This window comes from Drosophila albomicans, chromosome 2R, assembly GCF_009650485.2.
Source record: "Drosophila albomicans strain 15112-1751.03 chromosome 2R, ASM965048v2, whole genome shotgun sequence".
Taxonomy (NCBI): domain Eukaryota; kingdom Metazoa; phylum Arthropoda; class Insecta; order Diptera; family Drosophilidae; genus Drosophila; species Drosophila albomicans.
In genome coordinates, this window is record NC_047631.2 from 2016764 (window position 1) to 2041456 (window position 24693).

General features: G+C 36.5%; 2 protein-coding genes across 12 annotated transcripts in view; one reads left to right on the top strand and one right to left on the bottom strand.

The window, feature by feature from the left end:
- The window catches only part of LOC117574288 (serine-rich adhesin for platelets), a 36528-nt gene extending 16135 nt beyond the window's left edge, over positions 1-20393 (bottom strand). For 9 of the 11 annotated variants that reach the window (XM_034258042.2, XM_052008168.1, XM_052008164.1 and 6 more), the window contains exons 1-8: positions 20108-20393; positions 13758-14466; positions 6469-6641; positions 2991-3369; positions 2208-2923; positions 1376-1494; positions 468-1284; positions 4-393 (exon numbers count right to left, since the gene is read on the bottom strand). In XM_034258042.2, coding sequence (XP_034113933.1) covers positions 4-393; positions 468-1284; positions 1376-1494; positions 2208-2923; positions 2991-3369; positions 6469-6486 — 2439 coding nt within the window. In that variant the 5' untranslated portion in view covers positions 6487-6641; positions 13758-14466; positions 20108-20393. Of the gene's footprint in view, positions 1-3; positions 394-467; positions 1285-1375; positions 1495-2207; positions 2924-2990; positions 3370-6468; positions 6642-7720; positions 7786-13757; positions 14467-20107 lie in introns of those variants that run through there. The other 2 variants (XM_034258044.2, XM_034258043.2) reach the window with 2 other exon arrangements.
- Positions 20394-21233: 840 nt separating this feature from the next.
- Positions 21234-23350, top strand: LOC117574299 (alkaline phosphatase). Its single transcript, XM_034258104.2, has 2 exons — positions 21234-21415; positions 21515-23350. Exons 1-2 carry the CDS (start codon positions 21361-21363, stop codon positions 23080-23082), a joined length of 1623 nt encoding a protein of 540 aa, XP_034113995.1. The 5' UTR covers positions 21234-21360; the 3' UTR covers positions 23083-23350.
- The last annotated feature ends 1343 nt before the right edge of the window (positions 23351-24693 follow it).

Consider the following 24693-nt stretch of genomic DNA (forward strand, 5'->3'; position numbering starts at 1 on the left):
TACCTTAGAAATATCCTTCCGCTTGCTGATGATTTTCTCCTCAATGAGAGCACGCACCCCAATGCTGGCTGTCTGTAATGGTGGTCCACTGACATCTTTCTTCTCACTACGCTTTGTTTCCGGATCCTTCTTAAAGTAGCCGCCATGCAACCGCATGTGCCCGTTGAGAGCGGGTATGTTCTTGAACTTGCGATGACATAGATTGCATTCAACTGGCTTGTCAATCTTCACAATGTTTAGCAGGTGCGGATTAATGGCAGCCACAATCTGTTGGTTTAGATCATCCTCCTTGACGTCCTCAGGAGACCCGGAGCAAGCGCTGGAGCTACCGGCAGTGGTAATTAGATCAGTGCCATCCTCAACCGTGACTGTCACATTCTGGGCATTGTTGAGCTAAATGATCCCAACATGCAGAAAACCAATAATGAAATACTTTGTTTAAGTCTTAAGATCTGTACTATCCTCACCAATTGCATGTTCCAAGTCCGTGGTCGAGTCTGTATCGGGGTGGTCTCTGTATTAATCTTGTAGGAGCTGACACTGGTAGGAGACGAGACTGTGACTTGGGCGCTGGTTTGCTTTGTCTGCTGCATGATCTTGCTAATTAGATCGAGCTGCTCCCGTGTTAGTCCCTCGCCCTCAAGCATGGTGCCATCACTGAGCATAATGGTAGGTGAACTGGCCGCGACTGTTGTTGTGTTGCTGCTAGTTTTGCCGCTGACGCTGGCGCTAACACTACCGCTGCTGCTAATGTTGACACTGACATTGCTGTTGCTGCCGCCCGATGAACAACCGGACGAAGATGCGGTGGAGGATACATTGGAGGAGACTGATGTTGTTGGCGAAAGCAATGTAACTCCCGTTTTAATTGGCAGATTCATAGCCTTGATTTGCTCATCGGACAACGCTATTCCTGTGGCCGCATCCACCACAGTGCTGCCAGTAGAGATATAAGTGCGTATGCACGTGGCCCCATCCGGTGAGCTGGCATCCCCGCTAGCCGTTGCCGGGGAGAGACTCAAAGAGTTGGTGACCGCATTGCCGTTGCTGCTGGCAGTGCTACTGCAACTGCTGCTGCTGCTACTAATTTGGCCACTCATCTGACCACTGCAAATTGCGCCTGCTGATGTTGCTGAAAGCGTGTTGTTGGCTTGCGCTGTGACGCCTCCGTGATGATTTTCCGAATGGCGCCGCAGAGAGCGTGCATCACAATATGATTTGCCACAGCCATCCGCCTTACATTCGTAAGGCTTCTTGTTGCGATGCGTCATCATGTGTCCGTTTCTAAAGAGGATACAGATTGATGGACAAAATAGATAAGTGGGCGAGTGGGTAAGTGGATCAGCGGAATTACTCGAATGCTTCATTAACTTACAAGTGATCTTGCCGCTTGAATGCCTTCGAGCAGAGCGAACAAATATATTTCCTCTCGTCGCTGTGCGTCAGTTTATGCTTAGCCAGTGCCGAGGCATTTCCAAAGATCTTGCTACAAATCTATACAAAAATTCACCAAGAAACCAAGTGAAATGTAATTAGCATCGCTTGGAGACCTCGATCGCCGTACACATAAGACCACTAAACGCCAAACGCCAAACACCAAACGCCAACCGTCACAACTGTCGATTTGGAAATTTTAATGAGCCGCGATGTGTATACGTACAAAATTCACTAATTACGCTCGTTTTCACAAAATCACATACATACATGGATAAGGTCCATATATGTATATATGTTATATATGTGTATGGTAGATCTTGGATATGATAACGAAACTTTGAATAATTTATTTGCTGTTTAATTTGACTTTTTCGCGTACGCAATCTTTGACTTGATTATTTTCGGACTATCTTCATTCTAAGACTATATGGGCAAAGTGGTTAGGATTCGATATGTATCCCATTTAAGAAGCAGTGTCAGATCATCAAGAACTGTGATCTGCTATAGCTTCTTAAATAGCTTCCAATACGATCGTTATAAATTTCATAGGATCTGCAATCCGAATTCACATCCATGTTAATATGAAGATGTGTTATACAGATAAAACGAGTACACCGTGAGGTGCATAGCTGGCAAACCAAATGACCTTAAAGTTGGCTTCTGTTTACAAATGTGACAAATGGCAAATGGTTTGTCTGTTCTGCTTCACTGTGGCTGCTGCTCGTAAATCAGATACTACTTTTGTATTACGCAATCGAATGTTCGCTCACCTGGCACTGCTGCGGTCCGTGTCTTGTCGGCGAAGATAGTTTGGGGCGGCTCTTTCGAGGCGCAGTGTCGACTGTTACAATGCCAATGCCAGTTGCTGTAGTGTTCGTGGATGCTGCAGCTGTGACTATGCCAGGAACATTTCGACTGTTGCTTTTGAAACTCGAACTGTGTCCGCTGTGTCCACTGCTGCTGTCGTTGCTATTACTATTGCTGTTGCTGTTGCTGTTGCTGTTGGTGGAAGTGCTGCTACTGACACTGCCAACGCTTATGCTGCTGCCCACTGAGGAGGCGTTGCTAAAGTTACTGCTGTTGCTACAATTGCTATTATTGTTATGTTGACTAAGTAAACTGGCTGCGCTGCTTGTGCTGCTGTTGCTCATAATCTGCGCCAGCGTCGTGACATTGGTGGCAGTGTTGCTACAGCTGCTGCTGCGTATAAGACAGTTCTTAATGTAGTTGGTCTTACTGCCGCTTATACTGCTGATGGTTGTGTTTGTTGCAGCGCTCACAGTCTGTACGTTGATCTTGTTGCTCGAACTCCGTCGCGTAATGGTTATCTTATTTGGATTATTCAAATATGCGCCAGAGTTTGTATTTAAAATTGTTGGTGCACTATTCCTGTTGGCGGTATTTTTGTTGCTACTTTTTTTGCAGCTGTCGTTGTTGTTGTTGTTGTTGTTGCTGTTGTTGCTGTTACCAAGCCTATTTTTGAGAGCTACAAATGGGACATGCATTAAGTTTTTTGATGCTCTGCTCGGCACTGCGAACTGAATACGACTTACAGGCTGTCTGTATGGTGCCCAAAACATCTGCTAACATGTCCGGATCCGGATAGCCAATGGTCAATGCATTTTCTAATACCGACGCTGAAGCTGATGACGCCTCAAGTACTGTGACGCTCGACGATGACGGTGTTGCTACTGTTGCACTTGTCTTTGTTTTCGTTGGGTTTGTTGTTGCTGCTGTTTCTGTTGCTGTTGCTGTCGCCTCTGGCCTACTGCTCGCTAGCTCCAAGGCATCCACATTTGTACTCACACTAGCACGCGCGTTGCCATCTCTCAATTGCAGAGTCACAGAACTCTCAGTGCCAACAGACGCACTGCACATCAACACGCGCGGCGCGCTAAGACTCGTCAAAGGCAGGTGTATACTTTTGGGTACCTAAATGCAGTGCAAACACAAAGTGACAGATTCTAAAAGCCGCTTAATTATGAATACAAATATTCTTAGGATAATTCCAATATATATATATATATATATATATATACATATAAACATATATAATTCATTGTAGACTTCTCGAAAATGATGCCAACATATAGTAGACAACGAGACTGCCAGCGAGAGTGCGCTATTGTCACTGAGGATTATTCTAAGATTATTCAAAAAGTCACATCCTCCAACTAATAGTTTCTGCGCGGCATAATTAATTTAATATAAATGCACAGCTATTCGGTCTCAGTAAGCACTAAGCTTAAGCAAACGTCAAATAATTTCCAACTCCCCCAATTTCAATCTGTTCACATATGGGCTGTGTCTCAGTGCAAATGCTAGGAATTCGAATCGGATTCGGATTTCGGATTGGATTTCTTATGGCAAACATAAGAGAATAATTCAACAATAATAATAATAATAATAATAATAATAAATAATAATAATAATAATAATAATAATAATAATAATAATAATAATAATAATAATAATAATAATAATAATAATAATAATAATAATAATAATAATAATAATAATAAATAATAAAATAATAATAATAATAATAATAATAATAATAATAATAATAATAATAATAATAATAATAATAATAATAATAATAATAATAATAATAATAATATAATAATAATAATAATAATAATAATAATAATAATAATAATAATAATAATAATAATAATAATAATAATAATATTAATAATAATAATAATAATTATGTACATATGTACATATATTAACTGAGCTATGAGCGAAACACTTATGAATGGATTAAAATTGTAAAGGAATATCCAAATGATTGCTTATATGTAAGTATATTTTGCCACTGTAATCTTCAAACAAGATTAATGTAACAATTTAATCATGAATGTTTGATTTTTCTTTTGGCTCTTACACTCTCCCATACATACGCTTATACTGATGCCTTAAATTTATGAAAATAATTTTTAGTTAGTACTGGTGAATAAGTCATTAATGGATTTTAAACCACATCATGCAAATAATAAACAAGACCTGCATTTGCTGTTAAACCAACGTACTATAAGAGTAAATAAACAAGAACAAGAAGTATGAACTTTGAAATAGTTCTCACTTATTCTAATACACTTTCAATTCAATTTTTATGTGTTTATAGTCATTCTGGTTAGTTATAACGCCAAATATACATATACCCATCAAGTTTGTTACATGTACGAAAATAAAATACCCAACTTCGACCACCTTTAATGAGCACATTGAAAATTTAAAGTAAGATATACGTATAAATTAAAAGCGTCGGCGCATTATAATTTGCCAGCAGCAAAAATAAACAAAAATGTTATTGTTTTGTTGTGAGCAAGATAAACAGCGCAGCATAGTAAATAAAAGCTGTCCAGTTCTGGTCACTGCTAATAGACCAACAGCCACAAGTGGAAAAGTTGACGATGGGCTGTCCGAGAATAGTTCGAGATGAGGTATGTTACTTCAAAGTCTCTTCGTAGTACTTGTAAACGAAATACCTGAATTGATATCTAAATATTATATTCAATTATAAATTTACATATATTGTCAGTTTATCTGAATGCTCGAGTCATAGAAAATTTACAGGAAATTATGATGATGATTGACAATCATCTAAACGCAATTGGTGTTCAAACTAACATTAGTATATATCTCTATAGAGGGTAGCTTCTAGTTTGTTTCCTCTCTTACTATTCAATTAAGGTCGCTCGCAATACAAGAGTTGAGAAATAGCCAAACAATAAATCACTTGGATACATAATTTAAACAAAAACCATAGGCCTGCCAAGCTATACGATCATAAATTATGCTAACGGTTAATTCAAATAATTATTTATTATTTTAGAAGACTGCGACTTGTGCGTACGTGAGTGAATACGCTGAAGAAAATCTTGCTCAACATGTCAATATGTAATACTCGTATGTTATCATGCAGCATTGGAAAAAGAAAAACTAAGTAACATAAACAAACAGTATGTACGTCCTGTAACAACACCTGTCGAAGTTAGACCTTGAAATTGTATTTGACATGAACTCTGTTGAGGCAACCATCACTATTTTTACTGAATGACACTCATGCGAAATGTAAGAAGGAACTGCGACTGACTTATTTGATTTACACAAATCACAATGATAATTAATATCTTTTGCTAGCTAGTTGCAAAATTGTAAGAAATAGTTTATTATTGTCTACCTTAATATTGTATTTAGATTATCGGCTGGAACATATGTATTTAGCTTTCAATATTCATTCCGAATTACAAAATGCATAAGCATAAACATAAGTAAATACATACATCCAGCAGATAATTCAAATTTGTAATCATCATATCAGATCACTGCTTTTTGCATTCAGTTCCGATATCAGAAATTATCAAAAACGAACTTTTTTTTTGCTCCGTTTTTTTGCTTACGTTTTGTAAATTCAACAAGAAAATTTGATACACGTGCAGCCTAGCTCAAAATGTAACGTGTGTGTTTTTTTCCCGTTACTTGAAAACGGAAGATGGAAACAAAGCAAAAAAATAGCATATTTTGTGGATCACTCCTTGTGCTATTATTTTTCACTCTTTTTATTATTATTTTTCTTTTCTATTTCGCTCTTTTTAGTTTCCTATTCTGCTCCGAGCTGCAACGAAACAACTTTAAGGGGTGTCTTATAATTTTGGGCCGGAGTGTATACTAATGAATTACAATTCTTGTTTGCTACAATAGAGTTGATAGAGTTGACACCATTTTTAACAGCATTCCGACTAAATCGAAAAGAAATCATGTCATTCAGCAGGAACTGATTACTGAAGGATTCTGCACACTTGACAATCAGTTATACTACCTGTTAGAAAGATAGTCTAGCGTGACGATTAACTTGATGTTGCTCACACACACTGAAGGCCAAATTGGGTTTATAAATTCATCTGAGTAATTAAGAATTCTCGTACAAAAATACATAAGTAGTAGTTATAAATGATTGCCTACACACAATGTTGCAGTGGCATTTTTGTTGTTGTTACCGGTGTTCGATTTTCGAATACTTACCGTATTTATAGCAGCCATCGTCACACTTGCCGCAGTTGATATTCTGGTGTTCTTGTTCTTGTTGGTGCTTATTCTTGTTCTTATAGTTGTATTTGTAGTAGTAGTAGTTGTTGTTGTTGTTGTTGTTGTTGTTGTGGTTGTGGTGGTGATGATGGGGATACAAAATCATAAATCTGCAAAAAGGTTTTTGTATGATAGAACATATTCGTTGTTTGATTGATATTAAATGAAAAACACACAAAACAGACAGATAAAATTAAAAACATAATACTATATAATATGTATGTACAATAGCAATGACAATAGAACAAAATTTGATACATTTAAGCATTTAATTGATGAAAGAAAAACATAGTACATACTTTTCATATATTAAAAGAATACGAAATAAAGACATTCACATGGGCAGCGACGCTGAGGTTAAGCGGATAAAGTATGTCAACATCAGATGTACAACACAATTAAAAATTATGAGGAGATTGATATTGTTTAGCAGATATGTTTGATGGAATTTGGGTACAGGATTGAGTTACTACGAATCACTGGGATGACATACTGATTCAATGATTGACTGGCTGATTGAGTGACTGATTGACTAACTTGTTGTGTGTGAGATTTGGCATGACTGAGCACTTAAATATCTAACTAAGAATGCCGTGTGACATTGATAATGATAACATTTGCCTTATGATATTGCTTATTATTTATTCGACGAGTATTCGTAGGCATTTGTAAGGCACTATTCTTTATTCTTTAACATAAGACAGTACCTCTACGATAGATGCTTGTCTTTCGTCTCAGTCTTTCAGTATCTCATTTAGCTATATGTCTCTCAATATTTATTTTTGTACACAATAGTCGCTGTATCTGTGTACGAGATTTATCAGACTATTTTTGCTTTAGTTATTTAATTGTAATTCCTTACAGTTTTATTTTTATATTAGTTCAAGTATTAAAATCGCAAATGTTTTACTGTAAGAAAGCTGTCCGGCTAATGATAGTAAAGAAAACGAACCATCTTATGGCTGTTTGTATAATGAAAATATTGCGAGATTTAATTCTGCACTTAAAGTTTAGAGTTTGGACAATACTAACAGATCGATCTCAATCAATATGACATTTTATGAGCACGACAAATAGATGTTATAGAATGGATAATTTTGACCAACGCCAAAATCAGAAAGTTTAAGTATCTGCATTCGGTATTTTGTAATTAAAAACTAAAATATAATATATGTATATTCATACATACTCGAATGCAGTCTGCATAGTACGAGTAATACACATCATTGGTACAGTGCGTCTCACTGGGTCGTCGCCGATGCCGATGCTGATGCTGATGCTGAGGCTGGTGCTTATGGTGATGCCAATGCCGATGCCGATGCCAGGACGGTAGTAAGGCGTAAGCACGCGGAATGTTGTCGAGCGCGACGACAATTTGTTTCAGAAAATGCTTTGGCAAGGCGCCCACTAAAGCACAGCAATAAAAAGAGCTATGGGGCGATATGGCAGCACCAGGAATGGTGAAAACCACAAGAGCAACAACAATATTAGCCTAATCGGCAAGAAGAAACACTTCGACAAACAGCAAATGCATGTGAAAAGCAAATATCAAGCACCCCAGGAATTCCATGATTAGCTTAACATCTTAAATTCCACATATGTAATCGTACGTTGAACGTGAGTGTGTCAGTCAAACTGACTGTCCATAATAAGCATCGAAAAATGCAAGGTGCGTCTCTTCATGGATCGTAATGTGTTGCTTTAAGCTCTAATAAATTCATCAAATGAAAATATACCAAAACATAATCCAATTTTTATATGTTTCAAATTATTATTTGTTAATAGGTGACAAGTGAATTTACCAAGGGCTGACAAAATTATTCAAAGTACAATTAACTTGTAAATTCATTGCTTCGTTCGTATGTTTTATTTATTTATTATGCTCGTTGGTTTAATGATTAAATATATTAATTAATATATTAACAAGCCAATGGAAATCGCCCTGTTGATTAAACGAACAGCTGCGAACTGTCGTCTAACTATGAATGCTTTTCTCTCTTCGTGTGTTTAATATGAACAAGTAAAAAAGCTATAGCACGACTGTGAAATATCCGCTACCAATTTTTAATAAAAACAGAAAAGAGCGGCATTAATTTTCAAATATACCAAATTAATGTTCCACAAAAATACTAAATGTATAACAATGGCTATACATATTTGGTCTATTGATATAGTTCTAGATCCAAAATATATCGTTGAGTGCAAAATATACCAGATTTTCAGCCAAATTAGCGTACCCTTACAAAAATATTTTCTAAATAACTTCTACAGATTTTGTTTGATCTAAATTATTTTCTCCAAAATTCGAGACTCTATCTTTAAAATCAAGAATATATATAATTTATAGGGTCAGATGTGCCTGCCTCTGCCTGTTACATACCTATCATGGAGGCACAAAGATATAATACCCTTTTACCCTATGGGTAGCGGGTATAAAAACTACTATGGCTAGAATTAGACAGCAAGCAAGAATACATTCAGACATACATATGAATATAGAATTATGTATAGACGATTGCGACAGTGTGTTCGTATTTTTTTTCAATGTTAGACCACAAGCTATAAATACACTGTGCAGCCGTGTAAACGCCAAGAATATATGGAAATCGACAGGCTCTTGTCGGCGGATGACTTTCATATCAAAATCCAATTAAAATCATTCGCGTGTATCGAATCTAAACAAACAAACGCCAATCGAATCTAATATACTCTCTTGCACCGCACTTTATCGCATATCAATATTTTTATCGCACAAATAATTTATGTTTATTCGCAGGGCACGAACTGACCATTTATTCAACAAATTGAGGAGTTTTTGACCTCGATTATTAAATAACAAATTTAAGGAGCTATTATTAAATTACATTACTAATTGTCAAACGCGTCGAATGTCTTTAAAAGGAATATAATTTGATGTCCTCATAATAAAACCACCTGTGTGCTAGATTTTTGTACCCGTTACCCATAGAATAAAGGGTATTCTAACTATGTGCTTGCTGGAAATACTTTTGTTTGAAAAGAAAACGCCTACTTACTACGGATCTTAGTTGCTTTGGGTAACAATCTGGTATATTTTGAATGTAGTACTATATTAACATACCAAATACAGTCTACGCCATATTTTAATATTTTTGCAACTTACGAATTTGGTATATAAGAATAATACCACACTGCTTTGCTTTATTCAAAAAGAGTAGCGGGTATCTCACAGTCGAATACACTCGTCTGTGGCTTTCTTACTTGTTTGTCCTAATATTATTCTTTAGTCTCATCAGGTGAAATTTAAACTCTTTATCCTTGCCAACTTCCGAGAAAACATTGATTTTTGGTTCAGCCATTCTAATCCGCACGTAATCATCGCAATTATTAGAAGTGTATTTTTCGAACTGCACTCAATATTCAAAAGCTTCGCCGTTGATTTATATAGACAATTGACACTGATCAAATATACCTACATCCATGTACGTAGATAGAAAAATAATATGGCGCATTACAATTTTAAAATGTAAACAATATGTACACAACATAAAGCTATTCTGTGCATACTTGTAATACAGCGTGTGAGGAATTTCTAGCTCGCTGTTAAGGAAAGTGCAACAACGTGCTATGGTATCTTGCACATGTTTCTATATGTAAAAGTTAAGTTTCTGGCACAGTAAGTGAACATTTATGTTTTTTTTTAGGATTTTGAGCGCATGAGACGGTACAAACCTGTTGACAATAAAGTCAAATTAAATTTAAAATTTGAAATGCTCGCCAAAATAGAAAAAAAATAAAATTAGTCACAACAATAGAAAAGCTATAGAAAAGTTGACTAATGCACACAATAAATAACAATGAGAGACGATGAAGGTAAAACTTGATCATCTCTAATATCGTAAATAGAATGCTACTTGAACGCACCAGAAGAAAGCTGCTTAGGGTTGACATCATTGCCTATGATGAGGATGGGGATGGGGATGGCGATCGCGATCGCGATCGCGATGATCATCATCAGATTGAGGATGAGGATGGGAATGTTAATGACGGAAGGCATAACGACTAGCATAAATCACGGCTGCCGAGAGAAGACGCCTCCGTTGACGTTGTCATACTCGTGTACTTGTACAACCACAATGGAGCACATAAAGCACACTTTAATTAAATAAAGATGCAGAATGATGCGCCCAATGCCCACGATAGTGCCAGACAGAGACGCCTAAAATTGTAACGACGGGAGGGCAAAGCAGCCAAGCAAAATCTTGGCCAAGATACGTCGTGTAAGTCACAGACGATAACGACAATGAAGGCACTTTTGCCAAAACCGAAAATCAAAAACAAAAATGAAAATGAAACAAATAAGAAACCACTAGTCGAGTGTGCTCGACTGTGAGATACCCGCTTTCCATTTTCAATAGAACAGTATTCTAAAATTTTTGTATCTGATCGCATTCAAATTTGCAAGAATCATAAATTCGAAATTCGACTGCAGCTTCAAAAGTACGCTTATTATTCGATATATTTAGATTTGTGGGGGCTGAAGTGGGTGTGGCGCAAAAAGTGAAACAAACTTAATCGGAGTGCAAAAATAACAAGTGTCGGAAAAAAAGTTACATATACTCTAAGAGATCCGGAATGCCTTCTTCTGCCTGTTACATACATTTCCTGCAGCCACATAATTATAAAAATAAACGAAAAGCAAAGCAAACGCGACACAACATTAAGAGGAAGAATAAAATCAACCAAAATCGACCAAAAATTGTATGCAAAAGTATGCACTATTCACTGCAAGAATTGAAGAAATGAAACGCCAAGTTTTGCAATACAAGACATTACATGTGCTCATCATTAGAAGCGAACACACACGAGTCTACAGTCTACAGTCTACATAGTGCCTCATACATAACATATATGTATATGTATATTTATATGTATATGTATGTTAGATGCAAATATTTGTAGGCATTCTGATATACCTCTAGACTGATTCAAAGAAATACAGGGACATACAAGAACACATGTGTGATACAAGCATGCCAGCAGTCTCATATAGTACTATAGTTTTGGCACAATCATCCACGAGTCATCTATTGTTCGGCGTTGCGGTGCCGTTCGTTTTTTTTTTTTTTTTTTTCTTCTTTTTTTTTATTCTTTTGTGTGTTATTGTACAGGCATAAGTTCCACTTCAAAAATCATAAAATACGCGCGCGTATATTTTTAGCAATCCGTTCATTTGATTTACGATTTCATTAAATCAGCTAATGGACATGCTCCGTTCATCGCCAGCAAACGCAGCAACGGGGAGCTCAAGGAAGGGCAACCTGCTCTGATCAGCTCCCTATCTCTGTCTGCCACTATATAGCTATATAGAGAGGTGACTACCGACCACCTGTTGTTGTCTGTACTAGTTGCCTGCCGGTCGCCAGACGTCTTCCAATTATGTATTATCGCCAGTGGCTTCGCATGTTAGGGCGTATGGCATATGGCACATGGCACATGGCAAGCCTGCAAGTCGGTCAGACTGTGAGCTAAGAATGCAGTTCGGACATGAAGATACAATTTAAATGCAATTTTAATTAATCATAAAGCGACACCATTGTAATTTGCTGGCACATTCATAATACTCTATAGAGTCAATTGTCTACCCGCTTTAAACTTCCAAAAGGACTAAGATTGTTACTCTAAATAAGGACGAAATAGATAGTGCTTACTCTTATGTAGTCTTTCCTGGTTTACTTTTGCCTTTAAACTTCACAGCTAATCAATTGACTTGCATATCCGCTAACAAATCGGTACAAAAGTATTATAACTTTGCACAAATAACAGTCTTATCTAAGCCCTTAGATCTTTGTCTTTAATCGTTACAGTTCTATAATAATAAAGCCTAGGGATTCTTTATATTGAAAGATTGTCATTTTTAGTGACTGTAAACCATATAAATTTGTTAAAAAGAACTTTACAGCTCTCTGCTTGCCACACGTGTATTTGTTCGAAATAAATATATTTTGCGTAGCTCGGACAAATTAATAGTTTTTTCAAGCAGCCGCCGCTGACAGACTAGCGACGGGGTCTCTATTCCCATCGAGACGTCAGACTCTGTGACAATGCGGAAAAAATAAAACAGGAGGGAAATAAGTAAGAAAACTACAATAAATAAATAATAATAATTAATTTGCAATCATTTAAGATTCTTTTTATGTTGGACAGGTATTGATAGTAATTAAATCGTGAAAGAAAACACTTTTCATATTAAGCTGTGAGTATTCTTGCATGAAATAATCCCATAAAAAATACAAATATTTGCATTTGTTTCTTTTCTAAACTCGTGAAAATGAATAATTGCTTTTCTAACATAACTTGACTTTCACTTTATCAGCAATAGATCAAAACAACAAGACCTATATGTCATATATATAGAATGAACATTTCATAAAATACTTTATTTTTCTTTTAACCGTCTCCCCGATCTTCACAACACCCTGTTCGTTTGAGGTTTGAAAAAAAATTGTTACCTCATACGTAATACTATTGCAAAGACCTCAGCACGAACAGCACACATGAAATAAATGTTCATTTAGAAATTCCATCTTTTCAGTGACGTCAACTGTCTGTTTGGCATTGGCTTAGTCATAAATTTGACAAATTCTCAAAAATACAAATGCAAGTTTGGTTTGTTATTGTCTATTCTAATCTATGAATTGTTGTGCCGTATCTACCAACATTTTGTTTAATATTTCAATTAATTTTAGATTTCAGTCTTTACTAAACTGCATTTCGTTATTGATAGATATGTATGTATATCTTCATGCTCAGCCACTGCAATATTATAGTTATTGCGATTTGAGTATAATAGCCATCATAACATATTTATGATCAAGTGAGTTGATGTGATTGAGTGTATGTTGTCTTTGTCAGCACATCATTAAACGTTCTGTTTTTATTTTTGTCTATGCCATCCACATGTTTACAATCTACATACTTATACCATTCTCAAACATTTGTGTAGTTGTATTAGTATGTCGTTCAACACACGCCAGATTCTTGAGAACAATGCCGATGAAAAAAGGCATAATGGCACAATAGTTATCGTTAATTTCATTCGATAAATATGATAGTTGTGCATACAGTAACATAGAATACTAATATTCACACTTGGACTTCCTCGTGTAGGAGCAACATAAAATCCTCCCCAAATAAAAAGTAAATAACTAAGAGTTAGCTGCGATTCAATTGAATTTTAAGCTTACCTCTTAATCAAGTAATGCATTTGTTTGTGTCGTGTCCCACAGTGCGTATGACGAATTCTCTAGATGTTTATGTTGATGTTGATGTTGATTGTCGTTGGCAACGGCAAAAGGCGGCAACGCCTGTCTAATCCACGGCTCTGTATGCCACACATCTGTGCATACGATTGTGTGTAGTACATATGTGTAAGTATATGTATATGTATACGCACATATTAACTATGGGATGAGCATTTCTATATCCGGCGTCCACTTTGCTTTTACTGTTCTCGCCTATGCATTAGTTATTGTTGTCTTTGTAGCGGCAGTTGCTGTTCCTGCTGCTGCTGTTGTTGCTGCTGTTGTTGCTGTCGCTGATGATGTTATTATAATTCGCGTTAATACTTTTCAACTTTTCTATTATAGTTTTTTTTTTTATTTAATTTTTCTTCGTTCGGTTTGTGTGTGGTTTATCGCTTGCTTTTCATATATTATTTTTATATTTTCTTTTATTTTTCCCCTATGCTTTATTTGACACGCGCGAGCAGAAGGTGAGCCAACGACAGAGCGATCATTTTCCAAATTTCCACTCGTTTAGCGAGAGGCATTTAATGTAATGTGTATTATTATTAAAGAAGTTTTCCTTTTAGAGTTAGTTACATATTTTATAATATTTTCTTTGTATAGAGGACGGCTTGACATGCATTTTGGATTACAGGTATTTAACATCAACCTGTAGAAATAGAAAAAAAGTTTTATTTTTAAAATATTCACACCAAACACTCTGTTTGCTTTATGAAGTAAAGAAGAAAATATCTCTAAACATAAAGAATTTCAAAATTTTTTGTTACACATATTCTGAATAGTTCGAATGTATTTAATCATTATAAAGTACAGTGAAGTGAAGTACCCATGAAAGCTTTCTTTCGAGACATTTTATACCCTTTACCTGTATATAACAGGCAGAAAGAAGAAGGCATCTCCGCCCCATAAATTATATATTCTTGATCAGCGTCAACAGCCGAAGTGATATAGTCTGTTTTTCCGTATGTAAACTTAGATCTCACAAACTAGAGATAAAGCTTAATTTTTGTTTGCAGCACTTAGTTTGTTTAGATTTTTGCCACGCTTACTTTCGACCCTGCCAGTCGAAAAAAATCGAAGAGCAAGCGTAATTTTAGAACTAGAGAAATTTTTGGTACTTAAAATAATAACTCCAGTCCTTAAGATTCCTGAAATTTTGCAATCAGACAAAAACTGTAGAGGGTATTGAAGAAATACGTTTGTATTACAAGAAACGCCTATTGCAATATCATCTTAGCAGCTTTTGCTATCTAACTGGTATGGTTAGTACTCTACGGAATATTTTGAATGTACTACTACATATATGTAAGTTCGAATTTATCTTTAATTAAATTTTGTGCTTATGTAATTGCTTTGCTTCATTAAATAGCTTATGAATTTGTACTATATACATCTCTAACCAAATTCTCAGGCAGTTCTTCATTACACAAATTTAAAATACATATTTACTTATTGGTAAAACCGATCTACAAAAAAATAACTGCAAGCACAATCGAAAGAAAAATGAAATTTAAGATAAAGTGCTAGCTGAAAGCATTTTGCTTAGAAGCTTAAGCAATATTATTGCTGGGGAAATTACTTAATGCGTTATACTCAATTGAACTTTGGGTCGTTGCTAATTTTGCCGCATATTGCGCCAAAATAGTTGTTGTTGTCCCAAAAAGTAACCTAAAGTTTCTCATATTTAGTTTGGATACCCTCTAGGATGCCTCAGAAACACACACACAAACACACCCTCCACCCTTAGTTCCCTCATTCTCGACCATTTCCAATTTCGCCTTCTCTTGTTATCGTTGTTTTTATATTAAATAATACGCTTGTATATATGTAAAAGTCAAAACAAATCGATAAATGCTAGGCTACACAAAACAGCACACAAATACAGATACAAAAACAGATACAGATTCAGGACAGACTACAAAATGTATGTATACATACAGGTACAGATACATACATACGTACACACACGGCTACCCAGATACAGACACTCAACACAGCAGGCTATACAAAACCGTTATCAACAACAATCACAGCGATTCCGACAACAACCAACTATAACAACCTACAGACACCAACAACAACAACAATAACATTAAGGCAAACAACAACTGAAACGTTATAAAATGTTTTTCACTGGCTCCTTGAATTGTCCTCTCAGTAAAACCCCCCTTCTGGCCGCCCTACCACACAGAAGCTTGCTCATTAATGTACACAACCCGAGTTTCAATTCCGAGCTTTGATTCTCGGTCGTCGTGCGCTTGCTTCGTCGCATACTCGTGCGTGCTTGTGTGTGCGTGTGTGTGTGTATTTGTTTATTCGCACGCCTGACTGTCTGCCATTTCACTTTAACGCACTCCATGTATCACCAATGTGTATGTGTGTGGTTGTGCTTGTATTTTGTGTGTGTTTTCGTTTGCTAGTGTATTGGATGCTGATGTTGCTGCTGCTCCACACTTAACTTTATGTTTTTTACTTCGCATTATCAAGTGAATACATGCGGACATATGAATGTATGTACATACACTTCTACGCAAGCATTTGAAATGTACACAAGACATACATACTTGCATATATTCATAATCGTTCTGCGTCTGTGTGCAACTCCTAAATACATACATACATACATACATACATATGTTGGGAAAAATCAATTAAAATTTAACACGCACACCGTACGCACTTCATGCTAGTGTCTGTTACTGCCCCTCTGTCTCTGTCTCCAGCTTTGCTCCTGCTCCGAACCTACTGTACCTAACAAACACTAATACTGTAAAAGCAATCGTATTTTGTTTTGAGATAATATGAGCAGCGAGTTTAAATTGTCTCATTTGAATTTTAATTAAAAACTTTTATAGGTTCAATAATTTGCAAACGGTCAAGCTATGTACATACAAATTAAAACTCGACCTCTGCTTTTGGCTTCTCATTTCCATGTACAGCTGTTGAACAGATTTCACTTTAAATTTGTTGCTTCTGCTGTTTGTTTTAATACTCAAGAATTTGTTTGTATTGTGTATGCTTTCAAGATGTGGCAAGAAGAGGAGAGTTCATCATCCAATTCAGTTTATATGAAGGTTTATAACTTGACCGGAAGAAGAAATCAAAAAAATGTGTTTTTAATATATGTATGTAATTGTCATTAATTAAAGTTCTTTGCTGTATCGATCGTGCAATAAATAGTTTATAAATAAAAATTCGCACCTTAACCCTCTCAAATCTCCATTCCCCCTCCATTTCCCAACTCATAGTTAATAAATAAAACATAGTTCGCTACCTCAATATAAATAAAATTATTAGAAGTACTAATAAATGGAGTAAGACATATTCGACATATAAAATCGAAATGCGTTGATATACATACATAAAGATCCGGTTTTTATTTGTGTCCACTTCACGATTTTCCACTTAAAAACTTAGTTCGCTAGTTATTAAACCATTTATAGTTCAGAGCTATGTAATTTAACTTTTGTCTCACTCATTTTAAATCGAATTTGATTTCACTTCAAGTTATGGTCAACCAGAAGAGTTATGCCACAACACAACTGTACCCCAAGGAGCAACAGCAACCTGTTTGTACAGATGCAATTGTTGGACGCACACACGCACACACACACTCGTAGATATAGATAGTTGCAAGTGCTCGTTACCATGATGTTATCCAGGGATTCTCCCTCGACTATCGAGATCCTGCGCACAAAATTATATTACCAGAAATATGTATGTGCATACATATATCCAATGCATTCGAGCACTCTATGCATAACTACGCCTCATACTTTTTGTATATATTTATACATACATAACTATGTGCATACATACGAAGGCGTATGACTGCGATTAGGTGTAAGTGTAAGGCCGTCCTTTAAATTAAAGAGCCCACCAGCTGCAAGTACTCAATAACTTCTGTCGCCAATATGCTTCACTTTGTTTCACAACGTTAAACTCTTGGCGCGAATATGGTTGGATGAAAAATGTAAATAGGGAAAACAAGAGAAGAGGTTTATTACTGTTTAAGTACCGAAAAATTGGGTGAAGGTTAAACGATGCCGTAGTTTTGGAGTGGTTTGCAGTGCTTCGGTCTTTGTCCCAAGCCCAGCCCCAACAGACTCAGTACTATTGCGATAAGGTCATTAGGAAACTGCAACAAACGAAGCATCAGTCACTGAGCTCGGCCACAAAAGCATAAAACAAAGAGGGCAACAACAGCAAATGTATGTACGTAAGTTGAAGAAAATAAACACAATCATAAACATGTATACATATGCACATACATAGTAAGATACATATGTACTCTTTACGAAGTATGTATAAATGATCCTATTGAAAATACATGTGAACATATGTACATACATATGTACTCGCATATGAAGAAAAACAAACTGAAATGTTTTCATAATTTCATGCTCCAACACATCGATAAATCTACAACTGGCGCCATTTCATATCATAAAACTGTGAATTGCGCCAGCCCGCTGATAGCCAGGGTAGCATCGTGTGCTTTGCTTCTTATTGTTTGTTCTCTATCCCAAACCATTCACTATCCCTTCAATCTCCAGTGGAAAACAACATGCCTCCCCCGCTTTCTCCTTTAAGAGAAGTAAGTCTCCAATTACTCACACATTCAACGAGCACTCATTCAAACAACGCACCCAATGATACAGTAAAGTTAACTCTCGCCAAAACATCGTAGCTTTGAAGCTGAAGCTAAACCGTTCGTTTGTGAGCCGAACTCATTCGTTGGTACTGTCGCTTCCTTGGTTCGTGTCGTGCAGCTTCGTTAACGTTCATCCTTTTTGGTCGTGAACATACATCCGGTAAATGCTGACAACCTGACAGCACATTCATTGTGCACAAATAGTGAAAACTCGCTTTAACTTTAACTAATGAGGAACTAAAGTTCAACAAATTACTATTCACACTGAGAAATCTGTATTAGTTTTATTAAAAAAATATATATTTATATATATCAGTTACCATAAATACATTGAAGCGTTGTAAAGTTCTTGATTCATTGGATGCAAACAGTTATTTAAGACAGTGTGCAATTGTCATCAAAAATTGTGGTAATGCACATACATACACATCTATCTATAAAATATATACATATCTACCAAATATGTACACATATATGTATATAATACTCCTTCACAAAATCATCAATGGTTGTGCTCGTCTGATTGTGGGCTACTAAGTTAAAAGTTTGTTTGCCTGGACGGCCAACATCTACATTTGAAAATTTTTGTCAAACGACAAAGCGACAAGTTATACTATGTAGGTATGTCCACAATTAGTATGTTTGGAATAGTTTTGGGTACCTTTTTGCTATTTTCTACTTGCAAGTGATTGCTGAAGTTCTCTCAGTTTCTGATGCTCTAATAAGAGTTTCCTATAAAGTCTAACTATATCGTAAAGTTTTGAGGTTATTATTCACCTTATTGTTGCTAGAAACCTAACTCTTATTGTCTTATAAATGATAACATTCTTTTTAACTGTTAATTAACCCAATTAAAACTTGTCAGATTGTCCTTAAAACATATTTACTCACACATGCATATTTGTTTGTATGTATGTCTACGTATGTTCGATAACCATCGTATCGAAAACAAACTTTTTATAGATTTTATAGTAATAAGGAATTCTATTAGAACATTATTGAATAAAAACAAAATGTAATTGTGAAACTTCCTCACTTAGTTTATATTTGTAATTAAAAATTGTAATAGAAACGCCTTCACACTTGCTGATCATCGCCATAAAATAACTAATTGCTTTTAATAACCATTACTTTAATGTGCTTACAATTGTGCAATATATAATATGTATCTATGCAAGTCTGCAATAGTACAAACACTATTTGTACATACGCATGTATGTAAATAATTTCAATAAGTCCACTAACACATTATATTTGTTATGTATTATTATCTGCAAATATGTTTGGTTGCTTTTCATATCAGTCTTTTACATCACGCATCAGCCTAATGTCCTTTTCTGTACATACTTGTATGTATGTACAACGATATGTGTGTATATAATATAATAAACACATGTACATATGTATGTCCACACAATGCTTTCTCATTTATACAGTTATACACACAAATATCCGAATAGAACCAAGGAAAAAACTGCGAACATTTGTCGCCTTACAATTTGACAAATTATTTGAAGACCATTTCGAGGTACATAAGCAAATTGTGATGAGAAATTAAGTTACACGTATTTTTTTATTTAAAAATATTAGATTTTTTGACATAGTTAATTTGCACACACTTTTTATAAATGATTACCTTTTTTTATTATTTGAAAATTTTTGAGATTTTGTATGTTATATACACGCGTTGATTTAGTTATATACATATACAAATATATATGTTTATATATATCTATAGGTATTTGTGATTTAGAAAACAACAAATATTGGGCGAAAAGTTGTATTAGCTTTTTGGTTTTTTGTCTTTTTGTTTTGCTTTTTCTCTATATATTCTTAAAGTGTAGAAAAAATTAAAAACGCGCCGTTGGTATAAAAATGTTTTAGCTTATGCGATTTTGACGTTTTGCATGCGAACCAACAACTATTTTGGCCTAATGCGCATTGACAGACCAGAAGCTCTCTAACCAAGAAATTTCTTGGCGCAGCATCGTCAGAAGCCTCATCGGATGCTGTGCAAGAGAGCATTTTAAAAAGAGCGCGCGCATGAGAGATTAAGAGCAAAATGTGGGAGTCATCGCGATTGTCAAACAATTGAGCTTTTATTTTGAATGCCAGCGCCTGCGCTACAAACAGCAACTCGTGATGAATGGCAATTTTGCCATTCACACACCAAAGGGGTTTTTTCAAAATAAATATATGAAATATGAAAATTCAATACATACTAAATGTACTTATTTCTTTTAAATAAATATATATATATAATGAAAATGCGCAAAGATTGCTTCCGGGTACTATGTCATTATAAAACTATTAGGCCTACTTCGCATATGCTTTTATGACGGTAATAATTTATGAGTTACAGCTAAGAGCAATAATTATGTTTCTAAGGCAATGCGATCACGTGAACATAAAATATTGCTCATGAGCTCCGATCTACAGGCAAAAGAATCATAAAAACAACGAGTATGGGTCGGGGATGAGCCGCAATTACGACAGGCAGACAGCAGCATCAAGAACGTTAAAGAGGCTCGCTGCGGATATTGATAACGCTCAGAAGAAAACATGTATTTGCGAAGCACATCGAGCGAAGCCAAAACAAAAACAAAACAAAATCAAAACCGAGCACATGCATGCATACATGCAACACGTGCTAGGCGAGGTACGACGACGAAACAAAGAAGCGACGAAGGCGAGGTTAGCATCGATTCCCCTTTACGGATTTTCGCTTATCAGCTGCCGATGGCCTGTTATGAAATCGAACACGACTATAAATACCGCAGGTCTCGTGCGGCTAGTTATCAGTCGAGAGCGGAACGTGCTCAGTACACAGTACAGTACGTAGTTAGTACAGTGGATAGCGGATACGAAGGAAGAACATAGGCACGAGAAATGATCTTGCAATTTTTCGTAATAAGCGGGCTTATAGCGTTGACTAAAGGATTCGGTAAGTAATAAGTCAGAGTGCCTAATACGTACATACTTATAAGTTCAGTTAAGCAAATTAACACAACTGTACCCTCTTGTACCTTATGAATCTTCTCAGTGCTGCCCACACGAGATTCGGAACTACGCATGCATCCGGATTTTGCCACGGTTTATACCCGCTTAAAGCGTTCCATGCCGCTGATCTCCTTTAATCCACAGAAAGCGGAAGAACAATACGCTGAGTACTGGCGGGGACTTGCCCAACAGACATTGGATCAACAACTGGAGAGCAAGATGCGTCTAAATACCCAACTAGCCCACAACATAATGCTTTTCATGGGCGACGGCATGTCCATACCGACAATCACAGCCGGACGCGTGTATTTGGGGGGCGAGGAGAAACAATTTGCATTTGAACAATTCCCATACGTGGGACTCAGTAAGACGTATTGTGCCAATATGCAAGTCGCTGATTCAGCATGTACTGCTACCGCTTATCTGGGTGGCGTCAAGGCGAACTATGGAACGATCGGTGTGACGGCTGCGGTCCAGTTGAAAGATTGCCAGGCGCAGGCGCAGAGTGCCAATCATGTTGCATCGATAGCTGACTGGGCTCAAAGACAGGGCATGGCAACGGGATTAATAACGACGACATCGGTGACACACGCTTCTCCAGCAGGCGTCTATGCTCACATTGCCAATCGCAACTGGGAGAGCGATGCTGATGTTTTAGGAGACAATGCCGATCCCACCATCTGTCCAGACATTGCTTCGCAATTAATTTTCGGAGATGTGGGCAAAAATTTAAATGTTATCCTTGGCGGCGGCCGCCAGAACTTTTTACCGGCAAGCGCACGGGATGTCAGCGGAGGTCCAGGGAGCCGCCTTGATGGACGTAATCTCATCGAGGAGTGGCAACGTCAACATACAAACAGTGCCCGCTATGTGCAAACACGACGCGAGCTATTGGAACTGTCGAACCAGACGTCGCGTGTGCTTGGCCTGTTTGCGCCCTATCATATGGCATACCATCTGGATGCGGATGCCGAGCAGCAGCCAACGTTGGAGGAGATGGTGCAGGTGGCGCTAGGCATATTAGAACGCCAGAGTGCGGGGCGTGGTTACTTCCTTTTTGTCGAGGGTGGACGCATCGATCACGGACATCATGATACGTTGGCTCTCCGAGCCATCGATGAGACGGCCGAGTTTGACAAGTCCGTGCGCTGGGCACGCCAGCACAGCAGCGTAGATGATACCTTGATCGTAGTCACATCGGATCATTCTCACACCATGTCAGTGGCGGGCTATTCCAGTCGCAAGAACGACATCTTTGGCATCAACGACGGCCAATTAGCTGCGGATGATTTACCCTATGCGACGCTTAGCTATGCCAATGGACCTGGTTACAACAGCAATTACCTCAAAGAGGGCGGTGTCATAAAGCGTAAAAACCTGCGATCGATCAACATGAAAAACAAAGACTTCAAGTTTCCAACTGCCGTGCCCCTCGAATCGGAGACCCATGGTGGAGATGATGTTGCCGTATTTGCCAGTGGCCCCTACTCTCAACTTTTTACTGGCGTCTACGAACAGAACTTTATTCCACACGCTATGGGCTACGCCTCTTGCTTGAGTGAAAATCGCAACATGTGTTTGGATTCAGGGATTTCCCGGCGACAACGTTGAGTCAGGAAATAAACTGCTGCGTTGTTTAAGCCCAAGTCAACAGTTATTATCATCATCGTACTTACGTAAATTATGAACATACGCTAAATGGTAAGATAGCAAAGGCACTTGAAGAGTGTACAAAAGTCAAACAACAAATGATTTCAAATGTCTTTGGTAATATTAAGTATTTAATGCTTTGAATTAGGATGATATTTTACTATTAGAATATTCAATCTGTAGGTTTAAAATGCTAAAATAAATTCAATCATCATCAACCATTGCATTACTTTAATACTAACTTAAGTATCCAGTCAAAAGAATTCCTCTCAACTCCAATTTGGGGAAGCTAATATAATTTCTGAGATCTAGATTTTAAAAATGAACAGAGCGACGGTCTTTATCAGCTTGGCTGTTAAACAAAATCAACAATATAAGCTTTATAAGATTACAAATGGTTTTATGCTTATATAGCCATGCCCGTCTGTCCTATAAACTATAAAACGTAGACCTTTATTTTTTAAAACCCTTGATTTTGTTTGTTTTAAATATTTACCATGACCCTCGAAAATGGAAAACAATTGCAGTCTAATATTTTAAGGCTATGCAATAGCTACAATTTTTTCGATTTGCTTGCGTTCCTAGAATTAATTAAAAAAAATGAATTGTATGTTGCAAAAAACTTTTGCTTTTATTGAAGCAGACAGAACTCTCAACTTTATCTTCCTTTATTTTTCTTTTAAATTTGATTACAAACTTTGTTCGGTAACACCGAACGGCAAATTGTAGGAACAATTGCAGATCCCAATTGTTTTGAAATTGAATGAGCTTTAAGGTACAGTATAAATTTTAATATATATTTTAACTGGTTAAATATTACTAAGCTAGAGAAAATCTCTATGGAGATTTCAAAACCGCCTCCATCTCGGGTCTGTGACACCCAAAATTTCCCAAAGTTGATTTTCGGTTGAATTTGGTTTTGATTTACTTATGCACCACTTTTATGAATAATTCAAAAAGCCCAGCAGATTTAATATAAATTCATTGCATATAAATTGTGAAAAAAACGCAACAAGTGCATTTGCCAGAATACTGAATAACCTGAATTGGAAATTTGTAATTTCTCTGGAAACTTTCGTCACGATCAATTTGATTTGCAATTGTGAACTTGCAAGAGATGACGTAACTTTTTATTTGATTTGAATAACAAATGCAGTATATAGACTTATTTTTGGGACTCGATGATATGTTCTCCCACAATTCCCCGCATTGCCATAGCATGTTTTGAAATACAATTGAATTGTCATGTCACATCTTGAACAACTACTAACTTTTCATCCGATCGCTTTTAAACTTTCAGTATTAATTAGGAAATTATTCATTACAATAAGTACACTCACTGTTCGTTTTTCTTCCCACCATCCATAGGGTGAAAGGGTCTTACAAGTTTTTGCCGGCAGGAAATGAAAGACTTCAAGAAGTATACATTTATATTCTTGATCAACCGATGAGAGATGCAGCTACATATTTTTTAAGTTATTTTTATTGTTTCACGAGGATTTCCGCAAATGGGAAAAAATCGTACTATTAAATTAAATCGTACTATTTAATTCTTGATATAGCGGATATCCC

What these genes read in the sequence shown, in the direction of transcription:
- LOC117574299 (XM_034258104.2), top strand. Translation starts at nt 21,361, where the DNA reads ATGATCTTGCAATTTTTCGTAATAAGCGGGCTTATAGCGTTGACTAAA. An exon ending in AGCGTTGACTAAAGGATTCG is followed by an intron (nt 21,416 to 21,514) that starts GTAAGTAATAAG and finishes GAATCTTCTCAG; the next exon opens with TGCTGCCCACACGAGATTCG.